General features: G+C 44.2%; 1 protein-coding gene and 1 long non-coding RNA gene across 3 annotated transcripts; one reads left to right on the top strand and one right to left on the bottom strand.

Moving 5' to 3' along the window:
- Positions 1 to 2587: 2587 nt before the first annotated feature.
- Positions 2588 to 22548, top strand: LOC126988937 (uncharacterized). The gene is made up of 6 exons (XM_050847363.1): positions 2588 to 2718; positions 3298 to 3460; positions 4474 to 4701; positions 10792 to 10922; positions 20986 to 21113; positions 21849 to 22548. The coding sequence occupies exons 2-5, from the start codon at positions 3304 to 3306 to the stop codon at positions 21094 to 21096; spliced, it is 627 nt and encodes a 208-aa protein (XP_050703320.1). The 5' UTR covers positions 2588 to 2718; positions 3298 to 3303; the 3' UTR covers positions 21097 to 21113; positions 21849 to 22548.
- Positions 20283 to 20978, bottom strand: LOC126988939 (uncharacterized). Of its 2 annotated transcripts, none has more exons than XR_007742678.1 (3): positions 20716 to 20978; positions 20550 to 20632; positions 20283 to 20383 (listed from the first exon to the last, which is right to left on the bottom strand). It is a non-coding gene; the product is annotated as an uncharacterized LOC126988939 (long non-coding RNA). The 2 variants fall into 2 exon arrangements; XR_007742677.1 differs by having other exon boundaries at positions 20550 to 20705; positions 20789 to 20978.
- Positions 22549 to 24034: the final 1486 nt, after the last annotated feature.

The following is a 24034-nucleotide window of genomic DNA, read 5'->3' as shown; positions in this document are numbered from 1 at the left end:
ATATATATATATATATATATATATATATATATATATATATATATATATATATATATATATATATATATATATATATATATATATATATATATATATATATATATATATATATATATATATGTATATATATATATATATATATATATATATATATATATATATATATATATATATATATATATATATATATATATATATATATATATATATATATATATATATATATATATATATATATATATATATATATATATATTATACATACATACACAGTAGTAGTAGTAGTAGTGTAGCAGTAGTAGTAGTAGTAGTAGTAGTAGTAGTAGTAGTAGCAGTAGTAGTAGTAGTAGTATTGTATTATTATCATTTTAATTACAAGGCTAGTAGTAGTGTTCACAGAATGATACCCCAGATCTCAGTGAATCCCCCTCTACCAGCCCCACCCCAGGCGTTTCTAGTATTACCGTCCATATGTACGTGTAAACGGGTGCTTTTCAGGTTTTGTAAGTTTTCTAAAATACAAATAATGAAAATTTGAATGCAACTATGTTTTTTTTATTTGAAATATCAATATAGTATCGTTTTGGCCTGTCGAACTTATCGCTATAGTCCGGCAAATCTTAAGTGGCGGCTCTGACGGACGTCCTTGGTGCAGTACGAGACGAATAACAAGTCCCCACGTTGTATCGTACAAACAACCCTTTGAGCAGAACCAGCAGCCGGAAATGATAGAAAAAAAATATTACTGATACTGAACAAGCAAACGCAAACTGTAACGGAAACGAGACAGGAATGTCACGGGATTGTGCTCCCGCTGCAAGGGCGCCAACCCACGTACATCATCGTCATCATCTGCAGGGAAGGTAAACACAGCACGGGGCGCCGCTCTGCAACACGGAAGCTGAGGATCACCAGCGGCTGTCAGGCGGCAGGGAGAGTAGTGCAGTATGCTTAGTGTAGAGGAGAGTAGTGCCAGAGGAAGAAGTGAGTATGTGTTCACGGGTTTATCTTTCTCAGTTGGTAAATGTGCCAGAACGAACTGTTGTAGGAATCTCCTTGATGCTCCTGTTCCTCTACCATATTGTATAGGAAACCAAGCCATTCAAGATGTACGAGATAACTATAAATATCTTGGGGTCAGGGTGTATTCCTCCCTAAGGTTTCACTTGCATGTGAGAGAAATCACTGGCAAGGCTGGAGGCATTGGTTACTGTATTTTAAAGGGTACCCTTTGCTGATTTCATGAAGGCAGTTTTCATCTCTCATATTCACCCTATCTTGGACTTTGCCTCTGTGGTTTGGTTCACTGTTTATACAGGTGACATGACCCAGGCTTTTAGAAAATGTTCAGAGGAGATGGACCAAGAAAATTGCCGGTTTCCACGATCTACCATATAGTGAACGTCTCGCTAGATTGAGTCTTGACTCCATTAAAGGAAGGTTGATCAGAGCTGATCCTATTATGGTGTTCAACATTCTGAAAGGGTTTTGTCCTAATCTAGGTCACCTCTTTGCTAAAATCACAACAGACAAGCTTTTTGTGCCTCGTTACAACACTGATGTTCGAGCTCATGTCTTCTCAGTGCGGGTCATTAGCATTTGGAATAATTTACCAGAATCAGTTGTCTTGGTGAATTCTATTAATGCTTTTAAACAGCATCTCGACACTTCTTTTGGTCAAATTTTGTGTGATTTTCATTGACTTTGGGTTGTTGAGTATGACTTTGAATTGTAAAATTGTGTCCTGTGCTGTGCTGTGTCTCCACTCAGGATTGTAACCTGACTGCATTGTCTTGCCACTTGCTCAAGAGTGTTATGGCAGTGGTTTGTGTGGTCTTGGTGATGCCACATTAGCCAACCATCAGATCATCTAAAGGACAATCTACTTGCTGTCTTGGTTGTAGGCGTCACCTGATTCTAGATGGAGTTCCCCATCTAGGTAATGTAGGTAAGAAACCACAATAATGAAACCACCTCCAGAACATTGCCTGGGCTACACCACTCATAACATCTGTCCAGTCAAAACTACACCATTCTTCTATACTCAAGGTCATTAATATATATATATATATATATATATATATATATATATATATATATCTATATATATATATATATATATATATATATAGATATATATATATATATATATATATATATATATATATATATATATATATATACCATAAGTAATACTGCCTCTAGAACATTACCCTGGCTGCACCACTCATAACATCTGTCCAGTCAAAACTGCACTATATTCAGTAAGATCATAAATATATACCACAAATAATGAGACTAAAACATTGCCTGGGTTACTCCACTTGTCTTTCCCATCAAAAATTGTAACATTCACTTGTACTGTCTGCTTGATAGGTCTCAAATAAAGGAACAAGACTTCAGACAAAAGCCAGATTGGTGAGGATCATTGTGCTGGAACATCATCATCATTTCATAGACGCCTGCTCCTAGGATCTGCCACCAGTGGACAGCCACGGCAGAAGAGTTTCCAACTGTAACGCATCACAGCAATGCTAGGGATGCTAACACAGGCCTCTCCACAGAGTAGCCGAGGGCCGAGGGCGGCGTGCGGCCCTGCATTGCATCAAATCAGCTGCCCCATCACGGCCATGCCCACGCCCGTCATTCTGGGCCAAGGAGAACCTCGGGTGGCAGGCAGCACAGCGGGGGAGGCGGCGGTGCCAGGCCAGGAGGAATGTAAGGGGGAGGAGGAGGAGAGGTGTATTTTGGGATATCTGTTGCCTTGTCTCTCTGTCCCTCCACTTGTATGATCTTCTACAGTATCTCAGCTTGTTTCTAGTTTTCTCATTGCTTTAGCTTTCCTTCTTGTGGTCTGCGGTGTGTGGGCTGCTGGGTGGAAGCTCACAGTGTCAGCCTTCCTCCCTTTCTGCCTGATTTGTCTCTCATAATAATAACTGTAATAAGAAGGAAAAGGAGGAGGAAGGGAGCTCAAGTTGGCTTGTAACACTTTTGCTTCAGCTCTTGGAAATCAAACTAAACTAAACCATTTGTTTTACCACTATATGTTTACTATAAATAGTACATTCAAACCTCTGCAAAGTTGTGGTCAATTACTTGGTGTTCCTCTCACAACCCACGCCACAACTGGGCCACAATATTTGCTGATGTGTAGACTGACTGACATCTTGCAGGCTTTTAAGTTTAAATGTTCAAATAATACATGACATTATATCTCATGAAATCTTTATATAACATATGACATAATATAGCCCAAGAATTTATGTACGTATATACTGCATGAAATTACGTCTGCAGTTGGCGATGACATTTACCGTCTGGCGAGGGAGCAGCCGTGGGTGGTGGCAGCAACTCATCGAGCGGCGTGGAGGAGGGAGCCGCCAGGTGGACCACGCCTACAGCCTGCACGTCACCGCCCGCCATGCACTAAGGGCTGTGGGCGTGCATGACCGCCAACCAAGTAAGGGACATGTTTTTAAACGTATCCTATTTTTGTGCATATGTCCATTTTCCTTGTCCTTGTATATCATTGTGTGTTCTCATCCTGTCCCTGTGTGCCCTGAAGTAAATTCCTTCTGTCCCTGTAAATACTTCTAGTCATAAGAACATTAGGAGTCTGCAAGGGACCGCCACTGTGTGTCTCTGGGTATCCTCCCACACACACACACACACACACACACACACACACACACACACATTGCAATCCATCTGTGTAGATTATGAATACGAATGATTTAGCTGAAATGAACAATGAAGAATAAAAATGTATACAAATATTTGGCCCATGAACAACTGTGCTCAACTGTAAAAAACAAAAATAGATGATAAACCTCTGGAAAATATTGAAAAACGAGGAAATTAACAGCCAGCCTATCTTCCAGCCTCTCATTCTTCTTACCGTTGTCAGAGCAGCGTCCAGCAGGCTTTTGTGTTGATGCATTCACTATTCCTTTCCTCCTCCTCCTCTCTCTCTCTCTTTCTCTTCCTGTCTCCCTTCTCCTTTTCCTTTCCCTCCTCTTTCTCTTCCTTTCCCTCCTCCTCTTTTCTTCCTATCCCTTCTCTTCCTCCTATTCTTCCTCATCATTGCATATATATTAGGTCCGGAGTTGGAGGAGGAGATAGAGAGAAAGAGAAGGAGAAGAAGTAGGAGGGGGCAGGAAGAGAAGGAGGAGCAGGGGATAGGAAGAGAAAGAGATGTAGGAAGAGGAAGAGGGGGAGGGTGTTTGTAGTGCGAGCCAGTCCTTCAAAACCATTCTGTCCTAAATGTTGGCCCTGAAACATTGGTGTGTGCTCATTCTCTTTTCCTTGGTGAGAGCAGCGTCCAGCAGGCTTTTTTGTCGCTGCTAATGTGATTTTTGTCCATTAAGCTGCCTCCTTGCTGTTGAAAGAAGCTTGTAGCGACTGCACTCTTCCCTCTGTACGTGCATTGTCTCCTATAGTAATGCCTTGATGAATGCTGCTTTCCCATTTCAGAGACTCAGCCCAGAGGAAGAGCCAGGCCAGCACCACCACAGGGACAGAGGACGATGAGGAGAGTGTTCCAACGCTGCTCCAACTCAAGGTTCATAGGCCACACGCTGAGCCCTGCCAAGATGTCCTGCCAGGTGGTCGGCCTCCACCCCTACACCTCCCACTGGTTCCTCCTGCTGCCCCACTACAAGGATGTGCCAAGTATGCCCTCCAGCCTGCAGTCCTTGGATGGTGAGTGCAGTAACGTGCCCCCATGCCTCACCCACCCTTGCCTTCATGTCACCTGGCAATGCAACTCTGCCTCAGACTCCAGTAATTTATGTTCACCCACCCTGCTGCCAGCATTTGTTAGGATATAGGAACACACCAATGCTTTTTTATTCCCCTTTCTCCTCCTCCTCCTTTAGATAGTCTATTTCAGAGAGACACCAACACAATAACACGCAGCAACGGTATGAAGTTGAAGGGAAACTGATGTAACACATTGGTGCGCAAAAGTTTTTTCAATAATAGAGTCGTCGATCACTGGAATAGACTCCCACCGTCAGTAGTTAGCGCACAGAGTATCAATAGCTTCAAGTCTTCATTGGATAAGTACTTCAGGGATATAAGATTATACTGACCCTTCTTCGCATGTTTTCAGACAGATTGCAGCAAGACCTCAACCTAAATCCATATTATTCTCTCCCACAACCTAGATTGCAAGTAGCGTAAGTTAACAAAAGAGTAAAGTAACAGTTAATGTCCGCATGACAGATGGAGTGAGGTGTGGGTGCAGTAAGGTGACAGGTTACTGGTGCGTGCCTAGTACCGCCGGTAAAACGAGGATCAAGCCTCCACCTCACCCATCGTGAGTATTAGGGGGGATTCTGGGGCTGTCCTGTGTAGGCCACTTGGCCTCTTCAAGTCTGCCTGTGTTTCTATGTTCTTATGTTCTTATGTAATGAAGTCATTTTCCCCCACAGCTTAGGTTACCAGTAGTGTAAGTTAAGGGTAGTAATTTCCTCTTATTTCTCTCTTTACTGTAAAATTTCCATGTCCCTTTCTTCCTTAAAGGTACATGGTGTTCTCTTCTAACTATTTCCTGCACGTTGCCGGAGGGAGAGGTGGGTGGGAAGGAGCCTTCATCTTTTCTGTCCTGTTCTGCCACACGTAGATTACTAGTAGTAGCGGTAGTAAACTGACACCCTCGCCACAGACTGATAGGTCTTCTAGTGTCTGTTCTTCCTATGTATTCCTCCTCCTCCTCCTCCTGTTTTACTACTCTCCATTATCAATCAGTCAGCCAGCACCAAGCTTAACAAGGACAAAAGGCATATTTAAATGCATTTTTACCATGATAAAAAAGTATAAAAATATAGTGGAAAATTACAGAGTTGGCAATGATTAAATCAAATTGATTTAATCAAATGATTAAATCATTGATTTTTTTTACTGAAAAATCATAATTTTTTTTTTTACTAAAAGTCTTCCATAAGTTAAATGATGTGCTCCAAAGATGGTAAAGTAAAACAACCGATTCATGTGCATTGATTCATTTATTCTCTTCGAGGTATATACCCCCCAAAAAAAAAAATAAATAAATAAATAATCCTACATTGTTATATCCTCTTGCTCTAATGTTGCCAACTTGCCATATGTTTTTTACTTGGTAAAAATCGGGCGCCTTCTAAGCATCAAAACTATTCCAAGGGTGTCAGGCCTATCAAAACGCCAAAAAGACTATCTTTTCAGAGCATCCAAAAAGCTGTATCTTATCAAGTTATAAAAAAGCTTAAACTGCCTGGATGTTATCAAATCATCAAAAACACTAGATGGCTTCAAAGCATCAAAAATGGATAAAATCAAATCAACGCATCCAAAACTTCATATATTTCCAAAATATCAAAAACATCTTCAGATCTTACCAACCCATCAAGACACATTATGTTCAGGTCCAGCAGATGAAGCGCGAGGCAGCACAATAAGAACACAAGATACATATCAATATCAGTCTTTATTTCAAGTGACTTTTTTTTTTACAATAAATAACCTAAGAACCATAAAATTGAAAGTATCATTCTTCCCTCTGAAGACTGGGGGTTGCAATTAATCAGCAGCGTTCAAAACTAGAAATGAAGCAGCAGTATTTCATATCTTGCTGAGTGAATATTTCTAATCACTCCTGCACCTGGCCCCTGCAGATAGGACATGGATACCTCATGGTTTCTGTGACGCTGTTGCAGCCTACACAGACCTGTGCATTATTGCAAGGCCTGAAGCAGATCGTTCTCTCTAGGGGTGCCAGACACACAGCGCAGGGACAATGATTCTGTTGCTGAGAAGGTTGATTTTCTTAGTCAACAGCAGCTTCATCAGCATCATCTGAATCGTATCTGTCTCGAGTGTGGGCCGCCTCTAGAAACTAAAGGTGCCTGTCCATCGTGTGGCCCACAGCTGAGATAAACTGCATATGAATATACTGTCCATTTCCATGGTGGATCTTACCCCGGATAATGGAGTAGTTGGCCGGCATCTTATTGATAGATGGCACTTTACATTTCTGTTAATTCCTCAGGCTGAAGTGCTCCTGGTGCTACAAGGTACAGACCCGTTCTGATCTGTCAAGGGTATGACTGAGGCTTTCATTGATATTGCCTCGTGACCCCGAACAGAGTATCACTTGTTAGTTCGAGAATTTGGTTCCCAAGTTAGTCTCGATCATACTGTGTCACACCACTTTACTCGTTGATGTAGAAACATTTGCATTAATGGTAGTTGTGATGGTGTACCATTGTCAGGTAGTTGTGATGGTGTACCATTGTCAGGTAGTTGTGATGGTGTACCATTGTCAGGTAGTTGTGATGGTGTACCATTGTCAGGTAGTTGTGATGGTGTACCATTGTCAGGTAGTTGTGATGGTGTACCATTGTCAGGTAGTTGTGATGGTGTACCATTGTCAGGTAGTTGTGATGGTGTACCATTGTCAGGTAGTTGTGATGGTGTACCATTGTGAAAGTCGTAATACCCACAGTGTCATCATGGACTAGACTTTTGATGCTTTGATAACTTTGATTTTTTTTATGCTCTGATGACTTTTAACAATTTGATGCTTTGATAACATCTGGATTTATTGATATATTGATGCCTTCTCATTTTTGATGCATTGAAATGATATGAACTTGTTGCTACACTGATGGGATAAGGGTAAAAAGCTGTTTTTGACAAAATGGAAACATTGGAAAATTTGATGGATTTAGTTTTTTGCTGATTTGATGAAATGACAGGACCAGTTTTTGACACATTGATGCTCCCCCCAAAATCCTCCTCCTTTAGTCTTTACTAACTTGGCAGGCAATGTATCATAATAATAACCAAGGTTAGCAACCAAACAGTAACAGAAGTAGATATTCTTCTCTGTGGTAATAATATAATATTCTGTCATGAAAATGACAACTTCAGGCAACTCTATCTGTCCTAAACCTGCTCCTGTACCAACTACAAACAAGTATTGAACAAGTATGTATCTGGATCCTTGACTGTGCTCAGACTTACAGGCCCTAAACTTAAACTTAAAGTAACCTATGGAGACTTTCAAATCACTCAGCAGGATATATATTTATAAAAAAAATAATAATAATAAAAAAAAAATCTGAAAATTAAAAAAAAAAATCAATGATTTTTGATTTCTTTGATTTAAAAAAAAATAACCAACCCTGGAAAATTATTCTAGCTACTCCTTCTCCTCTACCCCCCAACACCCCACTGCATTAGAAAGCTGGACAGCATAACGATAGGCTTGATCAAGGTCATTCATTATGTTTGAGTGCCTGCAGTGGCCGGCCCTCACTACCAGTGCATGATGGATGAGTGGAACAGAACTGGCAGCCATGAGGTGGGTGTCATAATGAGACTCCTTCAGGAAAACTAGAATTAATCCTTGGCAGAGAGGACTGGTGCCATTACTTACTAGAACTATCAACAGTGGTGTTCCACAGGGCTCTGTCCTATCACCCACTCTGTTCCTGTTATTCATCAATGATCTTTCCATAACAAACTGTCCTGTCCACTCATACGCTGATGGCTCAACTCTGCATTATTCAACTTCTTTCAACAGAAGACCCTCTCAACAGGAATTACATGACTCCAGGCTGGAGGCTGCAGAACGCTTAACCTCAGACCTTGCTATCATTTCTGATTGGGATAAAAGGAACCTTGTGTCCTTCAATGCCTCAAAAACTCAATTTCTCCGCCTATCAACTCGACACAATCTTCCAAACACCTCTCCCATATTCATCAATAACACTCAGCTGTCACCTTCTTCAACACTAAATATCCTCGGTCTATCCTTAACTAAAAATCTCAACTCGAAACTTCACATCTCTCTCACTAAATCAGCTTCCTCAAGGTTGGGCGTTCTGTACAGTCTCCGCCAGTTCTTCTTCCCCGCACAGATGCTTTCCATATATAAGAGTCTTGTCCGCCCTCGTATGGAGTATGCATCTCACGTGTGGGGGGGCTCCACTCACACAGCTCTTCTGGACAGAGTGGAGGCTAAGGCTCTACGTCTCATCAGCTCTCCTCCTCTTGTTGATAGTCTTTTACCTCTTAAATTCCGCCGCCATGTTTCAACTCTTTCTATCTTCTATCGAAATTTTCATGCTGACTGCTCTTCGAAACTTGCTAACTGCATGCCTCCCCCTCCACAGCCACGCTGCACGACTTTCTACTCAAGCTCGTCCCTATACTGTCCAAACCCTTTATGCAAGAGTTAACCAGTATCTCCATTCTTTCATCCCCTTCACTGGTAAACTCTGGAACAGCCTTCCTTCGTCTGTATTTCCTCCTGCCTATGACTTGACTTCTTTCAAGAAGAGAGTATCAAGACACTTCTCCACCCGAAATTGACCTCTCTATTGGCCACTCTAGACTTATTGCTGTATGAGCGGAACAGTTATTTTTTTTTTTTTTTTTACATCTTTTTGTTGCCCTTGAGTTGCTCTCTGTGCTGTAAAAAAAAAAAAAATAGAAGACCATTAAATAATGAGAGTAAACTTATTTGCCCGGTTAATATTGATAGAAAATAATAGAATACAAAAAATGGAGAATATATATAGTAAAGTCACAACCATAAGTATTGTATGGCCACGGGGACGCTCACATAACTCACGACTCATGTAACTCTTAGAATGGGAAGGGCAGCTACATGGAGGCTTACCCAAGTTGACCGTATGGGGTGCAGTCAGCGGGTGAGTGAAGAGACGCACCTTAAACATGCTCCTTGTTAGCAGTGGTGACTAGCTGTCAGCAAGCATGCAGGCAGGCCGTCACTGTTTTGCCACCCTCAGAATATACTGCAAGTGTTTGTGACAAGTATAATTATGGCTTGGCCAAAGACATAGTTGCCCCCTTTGTGTTACATGACTGTTGGTAATATTCCTTACAGTGTCTTGCCACCCTCAGAATATACTGCAAGTGTTTGTGACAAGTATAATTATGGACTGGCCAAAGACATAGCTGCCCCCTTTGTGTTACATGACTGTTGGTAATATTCCTCACAGTGTCTTGCCACCCTCAGAATGTGCTGCAAGTGTTTGTGGTTTAACTCTATCCTCTCCAAGGGAACTGGAGTACTCTAATGATGGTGATTATTACTGATGTCACTGCTTAACTTGTGTGTGTGTGTGTGTGTGTGTGTGTGTGTGTGTGTGTGTGTGTGTAACCAATATACATTTTTTGCTCTGCCAGTCACTAGGATTATCTTAGGTTGAATTTCTCATGTTGAAAGTCCGACATCATGTGTAACCAAGCCTAAAACGATTATCTGATCTAGAACTCCTCACATGAAAAGTCCAGCATGATGTGTAAGTCTGTGGCGCGCACCTTTCAGACCCTCCGCGTGCCGTGGATTAAGGCCAACCTTAACGTGTGCATATCTGGTGAGCTCTGGGACCACCCTGCCCTCCCTCACCCACAGGGATGAGCTTATCAAGGAGTGGGCGGTAAGGAGCCAGGCCTCACGTTGCCTCTCTTCCTGCCAAAGAGATAACAGGCTGAGGGTGCTGGAGAAAGTGCTCCTACTCCTCCTTATGCAGTGCTTTTGTTATGTCACTGATTGATGTACTTTGTCTGCCCTTGGATAGGTAAAGAATCATTTAGATATGCAGCATTGCTGGCCTGCTTTTAATGAAGGCTGTTTTCATGCCTCTCTCTAGGCTCAGGGGATGAGTTCATTGATGATAAAGAATTAAATAAAAGCTCAGAAGTGTTAGAGGAAGGTAGCTGGTGAAGATGCAGCTCTCCAACAGCCCAACATAACTGCCACTTTTATCCTCCCTGCAGAAACCCTCCACACTCTGACCTGTGTGTTGGCCCGCCATGTGTACGCCCTCGGCCTCAGCAGTCTGCCGCTGGAGCGCGTCGGTGAACGGCGACTCGTCAGGAGGGGCTTCACCAAGCGCTCCGGCCTGGATGTTAGTGCTGAGTGTTGCCTCCCAGATAGTGAAGTCGGTTAGTCTGAATTGGTCTTAGAAATCACTACGTTTACCTCAGTTTACTAAGGAGGAAATTACACTGAAATCTAGGCGTCCGGATTCTGATGTGCAGGGATTTGTAAGGGATGTGAGTGCCTGAGTGTTGCTGTTGGTGTCGTGGAAGTCCAGGAGTCTGAATTGGTCTGAAAAATCCCAGTAAAATTTATTTTGCTAACGGGGATTTTGTAAGCTGAAATATAGTTGTCCAAATTCTGAAATGCAGGAAATTCATAAAAGTAACAAGTGCCAGAGTGCTGGTAGTGATTCAGTAACAGTCTGTCAGTACAAATTCCATTGCTCTGAAGAATCTTAATTTTATAACCTGAATTTACTGAGGTGGGAAGTTGTCAGCTGATGCAGGATTGCCCAAAGAGACATCCTACCTACCATCCTGTCCTTCATCCCATCCTAAAACACATCCTAGCACCCTGTCCTTGAACCCATCCTAAAACACATCCTAGCACCCTGTCCTTGAACCCATCCTAAAACACATCCTAGCACCCTGTCCTTGAACCCATCCTAAAACACATCCTAGCACCCTGTCCTTGAACCCATCCTAAAACACATCCTAGCACCCTGTCCTTGAACCCATCCTAAAACACATCCTAGCACCCTGTCCTTCAACCCATCCTAAAACACATCCTAGCACCCTGTCCTTGAACCCATCCTTTCCCTTTTGTCTCATCAACACCAGAGAGCAGTTCAGCATGCTCTCTAAAGACAGTTCCTCTCTCTTTTTACACCACACAACATTCACACAACACACACACCTTTCCCAAAATTCAAAATTTAAAATGGCGAAAAATTACAGAGCCTCGGGAGTCCCCGCCTGGGGGGGGGATACCATAAATTCCCCCAGGGAGGACTCCCCTTCTGGCTGCCAACTTGAGAGGCGTCCTGATAACTCCTAAAAACCTCCTCCTTATCAATTTCTGCAACATTCGCAGTCTTCGTTCTAATTTTCATTCTTTGGAACACCATTTCTCCTCCTTTAAACCTCACCTTCTCTTCCTCACCGAAACACAGGTTTCTGAGGCTACTGACAGTTATCTCTACTCTATTCCCTCCTACTATCTCTATCCTAAATTTCAATTCAAAGCTGGATGTTGTGCCAACGTGCGCAACGACATCACTTGCTCTCATGCCCACGACCTTCACTCCAGAATTTTCTACCATCTGGCTAAGACTTCATTGTCATTCTATTACTAAATACATCTGTGCTGTTTATCTCTCACCTAACTCTACTAACTATGTAAAATTCTTTGACTATTTGAACTCAAAAGTGGAGCACATCTTGACCCACTCTCCCTTCGCTGAAATCTCCATCTTGGGAGATTTCAATGTTCCACCAGCTTTGGCTTTCATCCTCTTTCACTGACCAGCCAGGTGAACAAGCCTACAACTTTGCTCTCCTCAATGACCTAGAGCAGTTGGTTCAGCACCCTACTCGTATTCCTGACCATCTTGGAGACAGGCCTAACATTCTACACTAAGAAGACCTCTTCCTTACCTCTAATCCTTCTGCATACTCTGTCAAACTGTTCTCTCCGTTGGGCTCCTCCTCCTTATTTCTGTATCCTGTCCTATCGCTCCTGTACATCCTCTGGACCCACCGAAGAGGCAATGCTTCTGGCATTTTGCTTCAGCTCGGTGGGACGACCTGAGGATGTACTTTTCCGATTTCCCGTGGAATGATTACTGCTTCCAGGATAGAGACCCCTCTGTGTGCCCAGCACATCATGGAGGTGATTGTCTCTGGAATGGAGGCATACATTCCACGTTCTTTCTCTACTCCTCACGCTAAAAAGCCTTGGTTTAATCACGCTTGTTCTCGTGCTATAAAAGATAGAGAGGCAGCTCACAAAAGGTTCCAGAGCCTTCGAACACCCGCTAACTTTGACCTTTACATTTCAGCCCAGAATCGTGCCAAATCTATTCTCCGACTTACCAGAACTTCTTTTATCAATAGAAAATGTCAACATCTTGCTTCTTCTAATTCTTCCCGTGATTTCTGGCATCTAGCCAAAAATATCTCCTCCAGTTTCACTTCTTCCTCTTCCTCCTCTCCTTAACCCTGACGGCAGCACTGCCGTCTCATCTGTCTCTAAGGCTGAAGTCTTCGCTCAAACTTTCTGTAAGAACTCCACCTTGGACGATTCTGGGTATATTCCTCCTACTCATCCCCCCTCTGACTCCTTTATGCCTGCTATTAAAATTCTTCCAAATGATGTTTTCTATGCCCTCTCTGGCCTCAACTCTCAGAAGGCTTATGGACCTGATGGAGTGCCTCCTATTGTCCTTAAAAACTGTGCTTCCGTGTTGACACCCTGCCTGGTCAAACTCTTTCGTCTCTGCCTATCAACATCTACCTTTCCTTCCTGCTGGAAGTATGCCTTTGTACAGCCTGTGCCTAAGAAGGGTGACCGTTCCAATCCTTCAAACTACCGCCCTATAGCTTTACTTTCTTGTCTATCTAAAGCTTTTGAATCAATCCTTAACCGGAAGATTCAAAAGCACCTTTCCACTTCTAACCTTCTATCTGATCGCCAGTATCTAAGTTATTCCCAGAGACTGAAGGCTTTGGACTTGTACTCTGTCCATGGTCGGCTGCTACGACATGACATGGTAAAGTATTGGCAAATATTTCACGGTTTTTGTGCTATTGCCCCCGAGGATATGTTTGTCAGTCCACCTCTTGGCACCACAAGAGGCCGTCAGTATAAGGTTGCACCTAAATCTATTAACAGTGGTGTCCCGCAGGGCTCTGTCCTATCTCCCACTCTCTTTCCGTTCTTCATTGATGATCTCCTTTCCAAAACGAACTGTCCTATCCATTCTTATGCCGATGACTCCACTCTGCATTACTCAACTTCTTTTAATAGAAGACCCACTCCACAGGAACTTAACGATTCAAGGCTGGAGGCAACAGAACGCTTAGGGCAAGAGGAACCTGGTGTCCTTCAACGCCTCAAAACACAGTTTCTCCACTCAACACAATCTTCCAAACAACTATCCCCTATTCTTTGACAACACTCAGCTATCACCTTCTTCAACACTAAACATCCCTGGTCTATCCTTAACTCAAAATCTCAACTGGAAACTTCATATCTCATCTCTTACTAATTCAGCTTCCTCGAGGCTGGGCGTTCTGTACCGTCTCCGCCATTTCTTCTTCCCCGCACAGTTGCTGTCCATATACAGGGGCCTGGTCCGCCCTCGTATGGAGTATGCATCTTGTGTGGGGGGGGTCCACTCACACAGGTCTTCTTGACAGAGTGGAGTCAAAGGCTCTTCATCTCATCAACTCACCTCCTCATACTGATAGTCTTCTACCTCTCAAATTCCGCCGCCATGTTGCCTCTCTTTCTATCTTCTATCGACATTTTCATGCTGACTGCTCTTCTGAACTTGCTAACTGCATGCCTCCCCTCCTCCTGCGGCCCCACACGACTTTCTACTCATGCTCATCCCTATACTGTCCAAACCCCTTATGCAAGAATCAACCAGCTCCTTCACTCTTTCATCCCTCGCGCTGGTAAACTCTGGAACAATCTTCCTTCATCTGTATTTCCTCCTGCCTACGACTTGAACTCTTTCAAGAGGAGGGTATCAGGACACCTCTCCTCCTGAAATTGACCTCTCTTTTTGGACACTCCCTTGACCTCTATTCAGGAGCAGTGAGTAGAGGGCTTTTTTTTTTTTCTTTGTGCCCTTGAACTGTCTCCTTAGCTGTAAAAAAAAAAAAAATCCTAAAAATCATCCTAGCACCCTGTCTTTGAACCCATCCTAAAACCCATCCTAGCACTCTGCCCTTGAACACATCCTAAAACACATCCTAGCACCCTGTCCTTGAACCCATCCTAAAACACATCCTAGCACCCTGTCCTTGAACCCATCCTAAAACACATCCTAGCACCCTGTCCTTGAACCCATCCTAAAACACATCCTAGCACCCTGTCCTTGAACCCATCCTAAAACACATCCTAGCACCCTGTCCTTGAACCCATCCTAAAACACATCCTAGCACCCTGTCCTTGAACCCATCCTAAAACACATCCTAGCACCCTGTCCTTGAACCCATCCTAAAACTGTTGTGATACAGTGACTTTACCGTACCCAACGTTTATGTTTCTCGCAAGACACATGAACCACACCAAGACAACTCCACAAAAAGACACACAAACCACTTACCACTAATACAGCAGGGGTGCCTGGCTTTCCCCTACAAGCACCTCCCAGCGTTACAACGATAATCCTAACAGGCCTGATAGTAATACCTAGTTGTAATCACTGTAGGAGGCACTTATCTTTCGAAGGGTTTCAAAAGAAGTGGTCTCTTGAAGTAAGTTCTGGAGGAGTACTGTTGTCCTCGAGACTAAGTTTAAATCAGCACTGCCGCGAGTTAATATGGGGCGAAAGCGCTGAGGTGTTGTTAGCTTGAGAGCAGGTGATGTTGTGGGCCGAAAGCCAACCATGTAGGTCAGAAGGGTATTTTGAATTATCCTTGCCGCAAGGGCAATTATTTATTATTTCATGAAAGGAAACACTGAACTATTGTTATTCCTTTCATGGTAAATGTGTTTAGTCTTCAGGCAGTGAATACGATGATACTGTCTCGGTCTGGGAGCCGATGAGCGAAGTATGTAAGTACCATCCAAGGCTTATTTGAGCTCAGACGATACTCTTAGTTGGCTTGAACTCTTGGCCCGAGACTAGTTCCATAAAGGAAATCGTTAATTTGTCTAATCCCCTGGTTAACTGACCTAATTCCTAACAAAACACATCCTAGCACCCTGTCCTTGAACCCATCCTAAAGCACGTCCTAAAACACATCCTACCATCCTGTCCTTGAACCCATCCTAAAACACATCCTACCATCCTGTCCTTCAACACATCCTAAAACACATCCTAGCACCCTGTCCTTCAACACATCCTAAAACACATCCTACCATCCTGTCCTTCAACACATCCTAGCACCTAGCACCCTGTCCTTGAACCCATCCTAAAATCATGTCCCTTAGCCCTTCCTCAAACCCATCCTGGCACTCCCTCTTCCACCATTAACGGTAAAAAATCCGAATGGGGTAATGTTACCAGTGGGGTTCATCAAGGTTCAGTTTTAGGCCTGCTTTTATTCATTGTCTATTTCAATGACATAGACAATGGGATAACTAGTGACATAGGTAAATTTGCAGATGACACAAAAATAGGTCGCACTATTAGGACAAGGGAGGATGTTAGAGCACTGCAGGAGGACCTTAACAAACTGTCAGCTTGGTCAGAGAAATGGCAGATGAGTTTTAATATCACCAAGTGTAGCGTACTAAGTGTAGGAACACAAAACCCATTACACGGGTATAGTTCAGACTCCACAGCGATAGGCAGGTCTAAGTGTGAAAGGGATCTGGGAGTGTTGGTGATCTCTGACCTAAAACTAAGGAAGCAATGTATTAGTGCGAGGAATAGGGCTAACAGGGTATTGGGTTTTATTAACAGGACGGTAACCAACAAAAGTGCAGAGGTCATTCTCAGACTCTATTTAGCGTTAGTTAGGCCACACTTAGATTATGCTGTCCAGTTTTGGTGCCCACACTACAGAATGGACATCAACTTGCTAGAATCAGTTCAGAGGAGGATGACCAAGATGATTCAGGGACTGAGGAACCTCTCATATCAAGATAGGCTGAAACATCTAAACTTACATTCTCTAGAAAGATGAAGAGTGCGGGGAGATCTGATAGAAGTATTCAAATGGGTCAAGGGTTACAACAAAGGCGATATAAGTAAATTACTGAGAATTAGCCAGCAGGATAGAACTCGCAGTAATGGATTTAAATTAGAAAAGTATAGATTTAGGAGGGAAATTAGCAAGCATACTTTTATCTAGTTTTTAGAGGCAGGAGCGATGGCCAGAGGGCGGCAGAAGAGAAAGGAATGTATGAGACTGGTGTCTATTAATGTGAATGGTTTAGGTGGTGAGGAAAAGAGGAGAGTGATGATTGAAAATTTTTTAAATGTTAGAGTGGATGTGTTGGGAGTGAGTGAAACACATATTCGAGGAACTGGTGTGAGTGATGGTAGAGAGGGTACGTGGGAGGGTGTGCCTGGGGGGGTTGTATGGACGGGGATAGATGAGAAGTATGGAGGCAGGAGTAAGGAAGGATGTGCTATTGTGATGTCTGAAAGAGTGTGGAATGGTGTGACTGATTATGGTTGGAAGGGATCAGGAATTGTGTGGGTGAAAGGAGAAGACTGAGAGAAAGGGAAGCTTTTTGGGAGGAAGTGAATGCATGTTTGAAGAGTTTTGAGAAAGAAAGGAAACTTTTTATGATGGGAGATATGAATGCTAAAGTGGGTGATGAATGTGTGATGGATGTGGTGGGAAAATGGGGGATAATGGAGAGTGCCTGGTGGATGTCTGTGCTGAGAGGGGAATGTTCCTAGCGAACACCTTCTTTCAGCACGAGAATATCCACCGATACACATGGAGGAGGGGAGAAGATAATGAGCAAAAAGGATTGATTGATTATGTGGCAGTAGATGAAAGGCTTAGAAAATAAATTTGTGACACAAAGGTAGTAAGAGGAATGTTCAATGGATCTGACCATCGTGCAGTGCTGGCAAAGTTAAAGCTGAAAGAAAAGTGGGTGTTTGAAAAGAAAGGTGAAGTAAAAAATGAAATATTGAAGATAGAAAAGTTACAGGAAAAATAAATAAAAGATGAGTATAACCATGAGATGGCAGAGGCCTTAAGTGAAAAATGGGAAAGTGTAAAAGATAATACAAATATTGAAAAAGGTTTTGGAACATTTTAAGAAATAACGGTAAATACAACAAAAAAGTGTTAGGGATGAAAGTGGTGAGAGATGGAAAAAGAAAAGGAAATTCCTGGTGGAGAAAAGAGATAAGGAGGATAGTAAAGGAGAAAAGGGAACTTTTTAAGAAAACTCAAGAAAGAAATGTGGCTAAACAAGTAAAAAGGGAAAGGAAAAAGAAATATAGAGAATGCAAAATGAAATTAAAACAAGCAATAAAAGAAAGTAAGAAGAGAGTTGATGAAGACTGGAAAAAGACTAAGTGAAAAATATAAAGGGAACAGGAAATCATATTGGAAAGAAGTAAAACGAAAGAAATGCAGAAAATATCACCTCCAATAAAATAAAGGAAGTTATGGATGAGAATGGAAAGATGTTGAAAGACAGGGACGCTGTGAAAGAGAGATGCGGAGAATATTTCAAAAACTTAATGAATTTTGAGGATGGACGTCCAGCAGCTGTAACAGCAGCAGTTTTGAGTAGAGGCAGAGGAGGAGTATATAAAGAAAGAACTATAACATATGAACAAGTAAATCAGGCAATAAAAAGATTATAAAATGGAAAGGCAGCAGGAATTGATGGAATCACAGCAGAAATGTTGAAGTGTGGAGGAGATGAAGTCGTGAAATGGATGGTCAAGATATGTGAAGTAGCATGGGAGGGGGGGTGCCAGCAGACTGGACGAAAGCCATCATTGTCCCAGTTTACAAGGGAAGGGCAGGAGAGGGAATGTGGGAGCTATAGAGGTATAAGTCTCCTGAGTATACCCGGAAAGGTATATGGAAAAGTCGTAAGATAGAGGGTGCAAAGACTTACAGAAGAGAAAATCAGTGAAGAACAAGGAGGCTTCAGGAAGGGAAGGGGATGTGTGGATCAGATATTTGCCTTCAGGATGGTACTAGAAAAAATAATAGCAAAAGGAAAGAAACTATACGCTGCCTTCATGGATTTGGAAAAAGCTTATGACAGAGTCGATTGGATTGCATTGTGGGATGTTTTAAAGATTTATGGTGTGGGAGGAAAACTGCTTAGTGCAATGAAGTCTTTCTATGAGGATGCATCTGCATGTGTCAAAATTACTGGAGAAACAAGTGAACATTTTGAGATAAAAGTGGGCCTAAGACAAGGGTGTCACCATGGTTATTCAATATTTATATGGATGGTGTCATTAGAGAAATGAAGGGCAAAGTTGGAGAAGTTGGAGTAAGACTGTTCGATGAGGGAGGGAAGTGGGTACTGAATTCAGTACTGTTTGCTGATGACACGATGCTCATTGCAGAAAGTGAGACTGGCCTACAAAATTTGGTCAGTGTTTTTGACAGTGTCTGTAACAGGAAAAAGCTGAAAATGTCAACAAAAGTAAAATGATGGTTTGTGAGCAAAGTAGAAGTGAGGTTGTAGATTTTGTATGCCCTGAGAGTGGGAATTGAATGTGAAAAAGAATGCAAAATATTTTGAATGGTGAAGAAATGGAGGAGGTCAATGAGTTTAAGTATCTTGATCAGTTATGTGCAAGCATGGTGGTACGGAGGGAGAGACAAGAGAAAGGGCATTGCAAGGAAGAAGGGTGGTAGGGTCTTTGGGACGAATCATGAATGGCAGAAGTGTGAGCATGGAGGTATAGAGGGATTTGAGAAATACAGTAATAGTACCAACCCTCACATATGTAAGTGAAACGTGGGCCTGGAATGAAAGTCAGAGGTCTAGAGTGCAGGCAGTGGAAATGAGTTATTTGAGGAGTGCTTGTGGTGTGAGTAGAATGGATGGAATGAGTAATGAAAGTGTGTACGAGCATTTTGGAATGTGTCACAGGGGTGAAGGGAAGAAGTGTGGAGTGGTGGAAGGAGTGAAGCGACAGACTTTAAAGTGGTTTGGCCACATGGAGTGAATGGAGGAGAGTAAGATGACCAGAAGGGTGTATGTGAGCGAGATAGAAGGAGGGAATGCTTGAGGACAACCTCCAGTGAAATGGAGGGATAGGGTGCAAGAGTACATTAGGGAGAGGGGGGAAAGATCCTTGAGAAACTTTGAGCAGGCAAGGAGGGAGTGTCTGGATAGAGGAAGATGGAAGCTCTTCTGCCGTGGCCATCCCCTGGTGGGAGCTCCTAGGAGCAGGCGTCGATTAAATGAATGAATGAATGAATTATCAAGCATTGGTTTAGTAATAGGGTGGTGGGGGAATGGAATAGACTCAGCAATCACATAGTTAGTGCAGGGACGATAGCTTGTTTTAAGAGTAGACTGGATAGCTACATGGACGAGGATGACAGGTGGCAGTGAGGTGTGGGTGCAGTAAGGTGACAGGGTACTGGAGCGTACGCCCGTACCGAAGGTAGACGAGGATCAAGCCTCTACCTGTAACTCCTGAAACTACACCTCCTCACCCATCGTGAGTAGTGGGGGGATTCTGGAGCTGACACGTGTCGTCCTCTCGGTCTCTTGATGTCGCCCTGTGTTCTTATGTTCTTCTTATGTTAGCACTCCTCATAACACCTCCCAGCACCTTCCTTCCTTCCCTTCTCAGCAGCCACACCCTTTAGTGCTGTTGAGGCTGGCAGCACTCCCCCTCATAACACCTCCCAGCACCTTCCTTCCTTCCCTTCTCAGCAGCCACACCCTTTAGTGCTGTTGAGGCTGGGAGCACTCCCCCTCATAACACCTCCCAGCACCTTCCTTCCTTCCCTTCTCAGCAGCCACACCCTTTAGTGCTGTTGAGGCTGGCAGCACTCCCCCTCATAACACCTCCCTGCACCTTCCTTCCTTCCCTTCTCAGCAGCCACACCCTTTAGTGCTGTTGAGGCTGGCAGCACTCCCCCTCATAACACCTCCCAGCACCTTCCTTCCTCCCCTTCTCAGCAGCCACACCCTTTAGTGCTGTTGAGGCTGGCAGCACTCCCCCTCATAACACCTCCCTGCACCTTCCTTCCTTCCCTTCTCAGCAGCCACACCCTTTAGTGCTGTTGAGGCTGGCAGCACTCCCCCTCATAACACTTTCCAGCACCTTCCTTCCTCCCCTTCTCAGCAGCCACACCCTTTAGTGCTGTTGAGGCTGGCAGCACTCCCCCTCATAACACTTTCCAGCACCTTCCTTCCTCCCCTTCTCAGCAGCCACACCCTTTAGTGCTGTTGAGGCTGGCAGCACTCCCCCTCATAACACTTTCCAGCACCTTCCTTCCTCCCCTTCTCAGCAATCACCTAAGATGGAAGCCTTGGGTCTGCCTGGGTCCCTGCTGCCGCTGTGGTCACTCTCCCCGCCCCTGCCCGTGCTGCAGCCCTCAGCCCCGACCTCACCCTCATGAACTGCTCTGACGTGAAGGTGAGGAGAGTAGAGGTGTTAGTGTTTGTTTCTGTCCCTTTCTTCTTATCCTCTTCACTTGAGTGTCTTTGAGAACTATTTCTTATTTTTCATATTCGTGTCTGCTCATTATGGGGACTTTGATTGTGTCTATACCAGTTTTACTTCCCCTTGATGCCCCTTTTATTGATCTATAATAATAATAATAATAATAATAATAATAATAATAATAATAATAATAATGTCTGGTATAGTTTTGATTCAGCCTCCTCTGTGTGTCCCTTAAACTACTGTAATGTCATGGTGGGGAGGGACAGAGGCATTGTGTGTGTTTGCAGCCCCTCCTGCTGTGTACTCCTGATTGCCTGCACCTCCCCTACACAGGAAACAGAGGGAGGCACCTACATGTGTTTATTAAGGTGGACAGCATGATTCTACTCTCACATGATAACTTCTTCAATGTGATGCCAGGGAATGAAGATGCAGCTAACTCTTGCATTACAAAGTTGGGCAGCTTGACTCTACTCCCCCTTTTTATCCTCACATATGATTACTTGGTCAACTTGCTGCCAGGGAGTGAAGATGCAGGCTAACTCTTGCGTTACAAAGCTGGACAGCATGATTCTGTTCCTATTTTTCACCCTCACTCATAATTACTTGGTCAACATGCTGCCAGGGAGTGAAGATGCAGGCTAACTCTTGCATTACAAAGCTGGACAGCATGACTCTATTCACCTTTTTCACCTGCATTCACAGGATCACTTGGTCAACATGCTGCTGAATAGTGGAAAGTGTGACGGTGGTGGCGGACAAGATCGCTGGCCCTTTCCACCTTGGCCATCCACCTCTACCACGAGTTGGCCCACCAAACACTCCACACCAAGGTTAACAAGGCCATCAATGTGCTCCAGGCATACCTCAAGGTTTGGCTTTACTCCCCTCGTTGTTTTGGTGGTGTAGTAAGTGTGGGTCAGGGATGTTGCGGGATTCAGTTCCCCTGTCTTTTGTCCCTCCCTCATCCCTGATCTCCCTGTCCTTATACCAACAAGAACCAGTCAGTCAGTCCCTCAAGGTCCGGGTATGCGGGTGAAGTGTTTTCACCTCAAGGAACTAGACGTCCCTGCCCTGCATAGTCTCAGGTCACCCTTGGACAAGGTGTAATACCTGATCTGTCTCCCGTGCCAGTGTCACGGTGAAGCCTCTGGGCAGCAGCAGTGGTGGATTGGATTGCAGGCAGAGGATCTCTTTATGAGACAATGGCTGGAGTTCCAGGGTCCTAGTCAGCTGGACCGTGCCTAATTATTTAGGCCTGCGGTGTAGAGGAGTGTGGCGACCTCTTCACTAAAAAGCCTCCCTGGGAACCAGTTGTCGGTGTGAGCTCCCCGTCCCTCCCTTCTATCGACGGTACTCCCATCCCTATTCTGCATAACAGCTGGTTCTTGTTTTCTCCTGAAAGAGATGTCTTCCGTGGGTCATTTGAGATTGTACCTCCCGGCTTCTAGGTGGAGTTTCTGAGGTTTTCTTATACTCAAGGAATATTTCAGCTTTTTGTCTCTCAGGAAGGGCGTCTGATACTCTCTAGAGCTGGTGGAGAACACCTGGTGACAGGTGCCACCGGCCAGGCCTCGAAAGGGTCGCAGAGTTGGGTTAGACGTTTCGGAAAGTGAGAACGAATTGCTGATTCCTTTTCTTTCTTTGCCAGCTCTGCTCTGTGTGACTACACCGGCCCCATTCTATGGGACAAAACTTCAAGGACAATTGCTGAAAAGTGCCGGGTTGTGAAAGTCTCTCTCGTGACTGAGGCTCAGGACAAGCGATTGGTCTTTGAGGCATTTTCAAGACCCAGTGGGAGCGAACTCCCAGTGTTGGAGGCATCTAACACATCAGTATCTAATTTCCATGCACAATTTTTATCCAATTCAATTTATGGTCACACTTTAAGTTATTTCGAAAGCGCTTTTAATATTTGCCCTAACTGTTAACTCGCTTAAATTTCTAACAATGCCTTCGAACCTCCGTAAGTGTGACGTCTGTCCCGGACGATTTGCAGCTCAGTACTTCCAGCTGAGTAGAACTTGCCGCCTCTGCGTTCAAAGATTACAACTTCAGAAGGCTGTGACTGAATTTGTTTTAAGTAATGTGGCAGTGACTCCACCATCGATGGTGGAGAGGCCCTCCACCGAGACTGTGCCCTCTCCAGACGACCCTCCTGCTTCACGGGAGGACGTGTTACCTGCCTCACAGGTTGACTCCCAGCCTGCCTCACAGGCTAACTCCCAGCCTGCCTCACAGGCTAACCCCCAGCCTGCCTCACAGGCTAACCCCCAGCCTGCCGCACAGGCTCACCCCCAGCCTGCCCCACAGGCCAACCCCCAGCCTGCCTCACAGGCTAACCCCCAGCCTGCCTCACAGGCCAACTTCCAGCTGCCTCACAGGTTGACTCCCAGCCTGCCTCACAGGCTAACCCCCAGCCTGCCTCACAGGCTAACTCCCAGCCTGCCCCACAGGACAACTTCCAGCCTGCCCCACTTAACGCTTCTCTTCCTGCTTCACAGGATGTCGGGTTCCAACCTGTAAGGAATGGAGCCAAACTGAAGCAGGCAACCAAGGATTTACTGACCCCCACTACCTTCAATAGGTTCCAGGTGCTGGCAGACACCATGGAGGATGAGTTCGAGACTCGCCTAGTTGGGGACTCCATGGTGCGTGGCCAGCACACTCCTGCCTTTCCTTCCCTTACCATTCACTGGCACATCCACACACACCCATGCACACCTTACTGCCCCTATCTTCCCTGTCATCCACTCTATCCTGGCACCACACCACCCATGGCCATCCACACACACCCATGCACACCTTACTGCCCCTATCTTCCCTGTCATCCACACCACCCTGGCACCACACCACCCATGGCCATCCACACACACCCTGGCACCACACCA

This window comes from Eriocheir sinensis, unplaced genomic scaffold, assembly GCF_024679095.1.
Source record: "Eriocheir sinensis breed Jianghai 21 unplaced genomic scaffold, ASM2467909v1 Scaffold1012, whole genome shotgun sequence".
Taxonomy (NCBI): Eukaryota; Metazoa; Arthropoda; class Malacostraca; order Decapoda; family Varunidae; genus Eriocheir; species Eriocheir sinensis.
Note: the sequence above shows the minus strand (reverse complement) of the source record. Positions and strands in the feature narration are given on the sequence as shown.